This window comes from Nelusetta ayraudi, unplaced genomic scaffold (genome assembly GCF_046127955.1).
Source record: "Nelusetta ayraudi isolate G7.1 ecotype Tasmania unplaced genomic scaffold, CSIRO-AGI_Nayr_v1 ptg000146l, whole genome shotgun sequence".
Taxonomy (NCBI): Eukaryota; Metazoa; Chordata; class Actinopteri; order Tetraodontiformes; family Monacanthidae; genus Nelusetta; species Nelusetta ayraudi.
Window position 1 is genome coordinate 1,706,802 of NW_027466196.1, and position 10,699 is coordinate 1,717,500.

Below are 10,699 nucleotides of genomic sequence, written 5' to 3' on the forward strand. Positions count from 1 at the left end.
TTGGTGCATCAGTGAGGACAGGAAGTTCAGTGAAGGGCGTTTCTGTGACCTTGCTGCTCAGCTTCCTGTGCTGCCAGGGCACCACAGAAGAAGAACTTGTGCAGTGTCCTTTCACCTCTCCTCTGTGGTGGCGGTGCTTGGTGCAGGGAATGAGAGTCGAGTCAGCGGTTTCTTCTCGGGAGGGAAATGTTTAGAAAAATAACCAAAGCTTTTTTTATTTCCTGTTTTCAACGACATCACGGCGAAGCTGCATCAGCCAATCAATGTCAACGACAGCAACAACACACAGCAGCAGCGGCAGGGCGACAGCAACACACACACACACACACCGTACAAAGCGTAGAAAACAAACATGCTTCTTTTCCAAATATAGATTCCTCTTCTGGCAGCAGGGGGCGCCGCTGAGCGCTTCTTCAGCTCGAACACGGAAACATCGTCATGCATCGTTGCCAACCATCACCAGCAGGGTGGCGCTGCCACAGCCGCAGGTCGTCGTCATGGTCACACAGCTACAAGACAGTGGAGGTCACGGGGTCACGGGGTCAAGGGTCAAACACATCATGATGGCAACAGCAAACGTTCAAGACTGTTTTTCAATCTCGTGGTTGGTGACGGTCGTCGACGGCAGCGGGGAAACCACACAGGAAGTCTCACTGGTCACATGACCACATTACCACTGGTCACATGACCAAACTTCGCCCTCCATTCTTCACAGCAACGTCAATAAAGGAACAATGGAAAAAGATTTCAACCGGAAGTCTGGGGTGTTAGCATCGATGTTAGCATCGGTGTCTGATTGTGTTAGCGGTGAGTTAGCAGTGGGTTTCTTGTGGTGGTAATTCTGAGTTAGCTTCAGTGCTAGCGGTGGAGTTAACTGTGGGTTAACAGCAGTGTTAGCAGAATGCTAGCGCTACGCTAGCGGCTAGCTTTCATGGTGAATGTTGAGGCTGAAATATGTTGTTTGTGCTCAGAAAATCCCTGTTTACATCAATGTTCCAGTGATGGTGACTAGCGGCTAGCTGTTAGCAAACATGCAGTTGCTGTTTCCCAGTGAGATTTAACCACAATCAACGCTTTGTTTTTTTTTTGAACACAAGGGCAGGCTGCTACTGATTCACCTTGACTTCACCTTGTGGGCGTGGCCACAAGAGTTTAGGCCAATCACAAAGCAGCCAGTGCCAGTGCCAGTGCCAAATATGGCGACAATAAAGAAAAAACAAAAGCTTCGACATCATGGAGAAGAAAAAAGCCAAAACAACAACTAACAGGACGGACACAAGGGGGCGGAGTCACAGACAACAGGGGGCGTGGCTCCGAGTGACATCAGCTGAAGAGAACGCGCCCCGCCCCCTTCATCACCTCCATCACCATCACTGGCTATCACTGGATCACCTCCCGCTCCCACGATGCCTTGCTGCAGCATGTGGCAGTCTGATAGGCTGGAAGCACACAAGTCCCGCCCACCAGAAAGAAGGTTCCACCTTCCTGGGGGACGGCACCGTCGCGTCGCCAGCTCGTCTTCCGATTGGCTGCCGGACCTGAAGGGAGGCAGGAGGACAGAAGTGCAGCGTCAGCGCCCCCACAGTTTAGAATTCACATCACATGACAGGAAGGAGACGGAAGCTTCCTCACCTGCAGTCAATACTGACATCAGCCTGCAGGGGGAGACAAACACAAGGTGTGAGTTAGCACGTCACGCTGAGAAAGAAGAATTCATCATCTGATCGTTTCAATTCCACACGGACCAAGAACTCAACCACTAAACTACCAACTACTAACCACTAAACTACAATCCACTAACCACTAAACTACAACCCACTAACCACTAAACTGCCAACTACTAAACTACGGCTACAACCCACTAACCACTAACCACTACAACCCACTAACCACTAAACTGTCAACTACTAAACTACGGGTACAACCCACTAACCACTAAACTACAACCCACTAACCACTAAACTGCCAACTACTAAACTACGGCTACAACCCACTAACCACTAACCACTACAACCCACTAACCACTAAACTGTCAACTACTAAACTACGGGTACAACCCACTAACCACTAAACTACAACCCACTAACCACTAAACTGCCAACTACTAAACTACGGCTACAACCCACTAACCACTAACCACTACAATCCACTAACCACTAAACTGCCAACTACTAAACTACGGGTACAACCCACTAACCACTACAACCCACTAACCACTAAACTACAACCCACTAACCACTAAACTGCCAACTACTAAACTACGGGTACAACCCACTAACCACTAAACTACAACCCACTAACGATGAGTACAACTAAAATCTACTCACCGCTAAGATAGTAAACTACTAAACTACCACTATGATTTAACCCTAACGATACACTGGAAACTACGAGACCACTAAACTACCACTATATTTCACTCATCGTTATCAACTATCAACTAAACTAGACCAAACTACGGCTGTCAGCTCCTCTGGGGGAGCGCAGCGCTGTGATTGGCTGTCAGGCTGCCACTCACTGTGTTGCTGGCTCTGCTGGGTCCTGGCCGGCCCATCGGCAGCGGCGCCGCCCTGCTGGCCGAGGCGGGACAGCGGCCTGCAGCAGCGCCACCTGCTGGGCAGGAAGAGCAGCCAGAGCAGCAGCCAGCCACTGAGGCTCAGCCACACCGTCAGCGAGGCCGTCTGCAGGTGGAGCTGCAGGGGGCGGGGCAGGGGGCGGGGCCAGACACACGGGGACACGTCACACTCGTGCTGCTTTGACCTTTGACCCCTCTCACACTAACACACACACACACACATACACACACACATACTAACACACACAGAAACAATAACACACACACACACACACACACACTAACACACACACACACACACACACTCTGCTGAGTCGAGACTCGTTCGGCCGGCGACAGATTTGCGAGTCCTTTTGACTCCTGACGAATCTCTGAGTGACGGCTGCGTGTGACATCACACCTTCACCCTCTCTCAACACAACGCAGCCTCAGCCCCGCCCCCGGCCCCGCCCCCCGGCCTCACCTTGTCCTTGGAGCTGGCGGTGGAGAAGAAGGCGGGGACGAAGGCGGTCCAGACGACGCAGCTGGTGAACGTGGCGACCCCAATGACCTTGGCCTGGGGGGGGGCGGGGCTGGGGTCCGGGAGGGGGCGTGTTCCCACGGCCAGCACGGCGCCGGCCACCACCAGCAGGAGGCCCGGCGCCAGCGACATCATCGGCCGCAGGTCGCCGCCGTCGCACCTGAGCAGGCCGCGGGCCAGCCGGGGGTCAAAGGTCGCCCGCTCCTCGTAGTCCACCAGGGCGGCGGGCGGCTCCACCGCCAGCCACAGGAGGGCGCCCAGCAGCTGTGCCGAGATCAGCGCCCCGGCCGCGCCCAGCAGGCCGACCTCCGACCCCGCCGACCTCTGACCCCGGCGCAGGCGGAGGGTCTCGGCCAGCAGGGAGGCGTGGCTTACGGCCGGGCCCAGGCCCAGCAGGAGGCGCCGCAGGCCGCAGACCGCGGGGGTGGGCGTGGCCAGCAGGGGGAAGGCGGTGACGAAAGACAGGAGGACTCCGCCCAGCAGCAGGTATCCCAGGGCGCCGCCCACCGCCGGGTCGTCTCCGCCCACCGCCGGGTCGGCCCCGCCCCCCCGGGCCTTCCGCAGCAGGCCGGCCAGCGTCAGCCCGCTGGCCGCGGTGCCGGCAGCGGCCAGCAGGGCGGGGCCCAGCGCCCAGGGGGAGGTCCAGTCGGGCCGCTCCACTGGGATTGGCTGGCAGGAGCGGCGGTCGGGGGCGGGGTGAGTGTGGCGGGCGCAGCGGCGGCAGGTGAAGGCGTCGGCCAGGTAGGCCACGCCCCCGCAGGCCTCGCAGCGCCAGCAGCAGGGGGCGCCGTGCACCAGAACCTTCCGCTGGCCGGCACCGCAGGGCAGGCTGCACACTGACAGGGGCGTGGCCTGGCCCCGCCCACCACCGCCAGGCCACCACAACTCCTCTGCCTGCGGGAGGCACCAGAGGGACACAGTGAGCCGCAGTACCGCCCACTGGCCTGCGGGGGCAGCGTGTCCCGAGGCTCCTCCCCTCTCCCCACTGACTCGAGGAGGGGGGGAGTAATGTGATAGACTCACGTTGAGCTGCAGGCTCTCGGCCCACTGGCCAATCCGACGGTAGCCCCGCCCACTCTGGTTGTTGCACTGGTACTGGAGGAGGTCGTAGCGTCCGGGGGCGTCGCCCTTCCTGTTGAAGCTCACCCAGGTCCCGCCACTTCCTGTCCACACAGCAGCCAATCAGAGAGGAGCAGAGTCAGCCCCGGTGGACGGAGAGAGAACTACAACTCCCATGAGCCTCAGCCACACCCACACTGCTCTCAATGGGCGCCGCCGCTAGCGCGTCCACGCCACCGCTAGCACGTCCACGCCGCCGCTAGCGCCACCTCTAGGAGTCAAATGCCCGTCATCGTTATTTATTATGGATTATTCACAAACACGTCTTGAAACCAGGATTGGCTGTCATCACATTAAGAGGGAGACTAGCTAGTAGCATTATTAGCATTTGAAGTATTGGTGGCGCTAGGTAGGGTTATTGAATGAATGTAACCAAAAAATATTATTAATTAATTAATTAGCATTTTTAGCAACTGTAGCACTGGTAGCATTGGTGGCGTTAGTGGCACGAGAAGCATTATTAGCATAGTTAGCATTCATCGGATCAATCAAGCGGAAGGGGGCAGAGCTCACCGTTGAAGCTAACGTTGCGGATGTAGCGCAGCAGCTTCCTGCCGCCCGCTAGCTCCATGTCAGGGCAGAGGCCATCGTTGAGGGGGCAAAGGTCGCGCTGCATGTTGTGGAGGGCGTGGGCAAAGGTCAACACGGCGTCCATGACCAGGTGCACCGTCGCCTCCTGCTGGTAGCTCGAGTCCACGCCAATCCGCTCCTGACCTGAGCACACGCAACAACCTGATTGGACGACTCACACAGCAAGAGGAAGCAAGGAGCTCCGCAGCTAGCCGCAGCAAGCTAACACTAGCCCACACACCCACAGAGGAACTGAGGAACACACACACACACACACACACACATGGTCCAACAGGAAGTAGGACTGATTTGACCTCTGACACCAGGAAGTGATGATATTAATATTAGCGAGCCGCTGCTAGCCATTAGCTTCAATGCTAACCTTCCTGTGGCGGCTGCTCCGGTGGGGGCGCTACATCGCTCAGTGGCATTAGCCATGGTAGGCTAGCCTCATGCTAATCCAGACTCTCATTGGCTGACAGGATCACTGCTTCAGCTCCCGCCTCCTCCAGGAAGTCCTCCCTGAAGGTTCTTGTAGGAGGTCCTTCCAGTAGTTCCAAGTCCGAAGCCCAGCAGAGCACCTGCTTCCTGGAGCTCATGGAGGATCTCCAGCAGGTTCCACTGGTCAGAGTTCAGGAGAAGAGGCTCCGCCTTCAGGGGGCGCTCCTTGGAGAACCATCAGAGGAACCATGAAAGGAACTCTGGTCTTTGATCTTTAGCTAAAGGTCCAGAAGGTTCTTGGGGGGCACCGGCTGCTGGAGAAGAACTTCCAGAACCTGGTTCTGCTTGGAGGTTCTCTAAGGTGGCGGGAGAACCGTGAGCAGCATGAGGAGGAAGAACCTCCCCGACCTGGACTCCCGGGTCCAGACCTTCGTCCACGACTGGGAGGAGCTGGCGACCCAGCAGCTCCAGGCCACCAAGGTGAAGCTGCTGTGGTGCTCGGGCCAGGAGCGGGCCCAGCTCAAGAACCACCTGGAGACCCTGGTGGCGGTGCTGGACCTGCTGCAGGGCCGGAGGTCCAAGGAGACCTGCGACCGGGAGCTGAGCGAGGAGATCTCCGGCCTGAAGGCCCGGCTGGGGAGGTCCGAGGCCGAGGTCCGGCTGCTGCTGGCCGCCTTCCAGGCCCAGAAGAAACTCAACAAGGACCTGAAGGTCCAGCTCAGGAGGCAGTTCAAGGTCTCCCTCACCGCCGAGAGGAAGAACCAGGAGCTCCGTCAGCAGCTCAAGAACCAGGAGAACCGGGAGAACCAGGAGAACCAGGAGCTCCGTCAGCAGCTCAAGAACCAGGAGAACCAGGAGAACCAGGAGAACCGGGTCTCCCCGGGTCGGCCCGGCCCGCAAACCGCAGCAGACCAGGACCCCCTCCAGGACCCCGGCACCAGGAAGGAGGTCCAGGCCCCGGAGCGGGAAGCTCCTTGGGTCCTCAGGGGGGAGGAGCCTCGAGTGGAGCTCCAGGAGAAGAAGGAGCGCAGGAGGCGGAGACGGGAGAGACCCGCCCACGAGCAGAGGACGGTGGCTGGGTCGGGGGAGGAGAAGAGGGCGGAGTCTAGGGCCGTGGCCCCTGAGAAGAGGGCGTGGTCTGGGAGTGTGACCTCAGATAGATGGGCGGAGCATGTGGGTGTGGCCTCAGTCAAGAGGGCGGAGTCTGAGGGCGTGGCCTCAGAGACGTGGGGGGAGTCCAGGGGCGTGGCCTCAGAGAAGAGGGCGGAGTCTGGGGGCGTGGCCTCAGAGACGAGGGTGGAGCCTGAGGGCATGGCTGATGACCTGAGGGCAGCCCTGATGAAGGTCTGCCAGCAGCTCCAGGTCCAGCACCAGGGCCTGAAGGAGCTCCTGGACCAGCGGGACCGCAGGTGGGAGGAGAAGTTCCTGGAGCTGAGGACCAGGATGGAGAAACTGGAGAGCAAGAAGAAGAGGAGGAGCTGGTTCTGAGGGGCCAGCTGGTTCTGAGGGGCCAGCTGGTCCTGGAGGACCTCCTAGTTCTGAGGGGCCTGCTGGTCCTGAGGGGCCTGCTGGTCCTGATCCAGACCTCCTCCAGCATTAGAATTAGCCGCCGTTCGCAAATTAGCATGCTGTTAGCTTGATATTAGCATGCTGCTAGCATGACATTAGCATGAAGGTGGTTCCCATTAAATGAAGTCAAAGCCGGTTGGTTGACTCTTTGTGACCTCCGTCTGGACAGGAAGTGGGACGCTGAGTTGGGGGGGCCGGCCTTCTGTCGAGATTGACTTTTCTTTGACCAATCAGGTGCAGGATCACGTGGTGGGTTCATGTCCAGATGTGTCCGCTTCCTGACTGGGTGTCATGTGACCTGCGAGAGGCGGGGCTTCAAAGGGTCCAGCAGCGCAGATTACCCAGGATGCACTGCCATCCAGGCTGCATGCGGACTGGACACGCATCACTTCCTGTTTCCTCAGAGTCTCTTCCCATCAGGAAACAGAGCTAGCTGGAGTAGCATCCTGTTAGCTTGTCCCGCTAATGTTAGCTTGTCCCACTAATGTTAGCTTGTCCCACTAATGTTAGTGGTGGTCAGTGGTTGACCAGAGGTATTAGCTCCCATGCTAGCTAACGAGCTATGCCTGGACACAGCAATGACATTAGCTAGCTAGCTAGCTAGCTGCTCTCCGTCACCTGGCTGCTGTTGGTGTCGTTGCTGTGTGCGAAGGGTCAAAGGTCAACAGCTCCTCTTCTATCATGACTCTGCTCTGACTGGAGAACGTCGCCCCCTAGTGCCTGTTGTCTTTCCCATACACTGACAGCTCCAGTGCCCCCTGCAGGCCCCACTGACCGGTGCACTTCCTGCTGTGCTGCCCCCTGCTGGAGGCGGTCAGGCTGCAGTTGAAGGTCTCCTCCCAGAACTCTGCGAACCACACGTTCCTGCGGTTGTTCTCCAGGGTCCGCGAGGTGAAGTACCAGTCGAAGGCTGCAGACACAGCAAGACAGGAGGCTGGTCATGTGACTGGTCAGGTGACTGGTCATGTGACTGGTCAGGTGACTCACCGCTGACGGCGGCCCTCCTGGGCAGCACGGTGATGGCGCCCAACGCAGCGTCCTCCAGCTGCAGGAGGGGGGCGCTGTGGGCCCCCCAGCTGTTGGAGCCCACCCACAGGAAGTGACCCCCCTGCTGGGCCCGCTGGCTGGCGCTGAGGAGCCCCCTGCAGGCAGATAGTGGTATCACCAGGAGTGTGTGTGTGTGTGTGTGTGTGTGTGTGTGTGTGTGTGTGTGCTGGAGGCCTCCTGCAGCGCCCCCAGGAGGACTCTGATGTAGACTGCAGGACCTCCAGAGGCCTCTAGAGGCAGAGAGCGGTACTGCCGTCTGCACGGTTAGCGTGCTAACGTGCTAAAATGTTTACAAAATTTGTTCCAATAAAAGATCAAATTCATGCAAACAAACAGGAAATGGTTTGTCAGCTGTCAGCCAGCCACTCTTGGCTCCGCCCCTATTACGAGGCTCCGCCCACCTGATGTCTTGCTGGGAGGCGAAGAGGACGACGGTGCGAGCCTGCCGAGTGTCCAGCAGGAGGCGGATGATCTTGTCGAAGTGGGCGGGGCCAGGGTCGGCAGGGACCTTCAGCGATTGGGCGATGCAGATCCCGCCTGCAGACGGGGGACGGGGGGGGGGGGCGTCAATAACTCTGGGAGGCACGCAGCGCCAATGAGGCTATTGTGGCTTTGTTAGCCAACGAGCTAGCAAGCGGTGAGGAGACGTTAGCATGGAGCGGCGGGGCCTAATTCAACAAGCTAACACCGTTAGCTTAGCTTACCGACAGACTGGGAACACACTGGAATCTCAGACTCCAGCTCCCAGGGTGCAGTGCGGGACTCACCGGCCTCCCTGGAGCGCTGCAGGAAGGCGTGGGCGGGGCCTCTGTGGCCCTGCGAGGCCACGGTGGAGACGTAGCGCCACTGCAGCGCCTGCAGCAGCGCCACCATGGCCTCGGCCTGGGAAGTGTCCGCAGCGACCACCCGGGAGAAGAAGTCGTAGCGCCGCTCGTCGCTCAGCTCTGCCGCCGTGGAGCCGTAGCTCACCTGAGGGATCTGCAGGGGGCGGAGTCACAGGGTCAGAGTGGGCAGGAACAGGAACAGGAAGTCCCTCACGAACATCTCAGTCAAAATGAGAGGGGGTGGAGCCAAGAACCTGAAGATTAACAAGTCAGAAAGATGAAAGACTGAGACGAACAACAATATGAACTCGTGCTAACTAATGCTAACTAATGCTAACCCAACCAGCTAACAGGGTGTGTGTGTGGCGCCAAGCAAGCGTCTTAGCTAACAGAATAAACCACTGGTGACCTTTCGGGGTCATGTGACCAGGGCCTCTGTCACAACAAAGCATCTGGCCTGGACGCCACACACATGCACATGTGACCACTCAGGTCATGTGACCACTGAGGTCATGTGACCAGGAGCTGGAAGGTTCAGTTGTGTGTGTGAAATCCCTGCAGGCTCCGCCCCCTGGCCCAGCCCCCTGCTCACCATCAGCGACTCCAGATGTTCCCGCAGCGCAGCACTAACGAGGCTAACGAGCTGCCGTCTGAGGTATTAACGAGGTTAACGAGGCTCCGCCCCCCGCAGATGGTGATCACCGGGGGGGGGGGCAGAGCCCCCGCAGGTGGAGAGCTGCCACTGCGCACACGCTACGCTAATCACATGAAGTGTGAGCAGGAGGAGGGCTGTTAGCATGCTAATGAGCTAACACCAGCTGCCACATGGTAGCACACACACTACGTGGCGGCAGGAAGTTAGCGCTGATTGGAGGGCCTTCTGCCGACTAACATGCTAGCATGCTAAGTGCAGCCGTCCAGAGCTAAAGCTGCTGATGTTAGTGTGCAGTTAGCGTTAGCTTCAGTGAGGCTAAGCCTGCAGTTGTTCGTTGTGTAGGAGGGGGGCGCTGTTTCTCTCTGCGATTGTTGAGGAACAACAACAACAACAACAACAACAACAACAATCAAAATCCCACACTTGACGCTCACACCGAGGCCCCCTGGTGGCCTGGAGGGAGATCCAGATCAGATCCGGACCAACATTCCTGACGGACCAAACCAGCGAGTCCTCAGAGGACTCACTGAGCTGAATGAGCCTAACAGAGGCTGCGTGAGTCAGTGAGTCGCTGGATAGAAAGTCACCGAGTCAGTGTGACTTGTAGTGACAACATAGAGCAGAACACACACACACACACACACACACACACACACACACTGGTGATCTATAATTGATGTGGAACTGCAGGAATGTAACACAAAATAAATCACTTTAATACGCTGGCAAAGAAAAGGCGGAGCCAGAGATTATTGCATTATGGTGTGTGTGTGTGTGTGTGTGTGTGTGTTGGTCTCCCCACCTGGAACAGTCTCAGGATGGTGGCCACGAGGACGGACTCGGAGCTCGTGGACGCGCCCACCACTCCCGTCACTCTTTCCCACGCTTCCACCAGCGGCGGCGCGCCGTCCGCGCAGCGCGCGTCCGACGCATCCCAGTGCGCGGGCGACCGCACGAAGGCGAGCGACTGCTCGAGCGCGCGCGTGTCCCGCGAGCAGGTGTCCAGGACGCGCGCGCCCAGCGTGATGTTGGGCAGCAGCGCGCGGTCGCCGTTGATGACGTCGAGGGCGAACATCATGGCCTCGAGCCGCTGCACGCCGCTCGCGCGCCTCAGCTCGCCGCACGGCGCGCCCGCGGGGCCGCGCGCGTGCACGGGGAAGAGCCCCCCCAGCGTGACGTCACCCTCCAGCCGGATGGAGTGTGGCGGCGCGGGAGTCTCGTGTGCCGCGGCGGCGAGGAGGAGTAGGAGGAGGGGGGCGGGGCTTCCCCGCATGGTGGCGCTGCGGAGCTGCTGCTCCTCCACCTCCTTCTCCTCCTCCACCTCCTTCTCCTCCTCCTTTCTTCTTATCCTCCTCCTCCTGCTGCTGCTCCTCCACCTC

The 10,699-nt window shown here is 58.6% G+C and overlaps 1 protein-coding gene across 1 annotated transcript in view; it reads right to left on the bottom strand.

Moving 5' to 3' along the window:
• Positions 1-436: 436 nt before the first annotated feature.
• Positions 437-10,699, bottom strand: part of LOC142879806 (metabotropic glutamate receptor 7-like) — a 10,660-nt gene continuing 397 nt past the window's right edge. Inside the window, exons 2-13 of the mRNA XM_076013287.1 lie at positions 10,123-10,623; positions 8,609-8,819; positions 8,243-8,378; positions 7,782-7,936; positions 7,570-7,704; positions 4,728-4,928; positions 4,119-4,258; positions 3,039-3,989; positions 2,460-2,693; positions 1,633-1,655; positions 1,500-1,538; positions 437-509 (exon numbers count right to left, since the gene is read on the bottom strand). Of these exons, the coding sequence (XP_075869402.1) occupies positions 437-509; positions 1,500-1,538; positions 1,633-1,655; positions 2,460-2,693; positions 3,039-3,989; positions 4,119-4,258; positions 4,728-4,928; positions 7,570-7,704; positions 7,782-7,936; positions 8,243-8,378; positions 8,609-8,819; positions 10,123-10,593 (2,769 nt within the window). The 5' untranslated portion in view covers positions 10,594-10,623. The remainder of the gene's footprint in view (positions 510-1,499; positions 1,539-1,632; positions 1,656-2,459; positions 2,694-3,038; positions 3,990-4,118; positions 4,259-4,727; positions 4,929-7,569; positions 7,705-7,781; positions 7,937-8,242; positions 8,379-8,608; positions 8,820-10,122; positions 10,624-10,699) is intronic.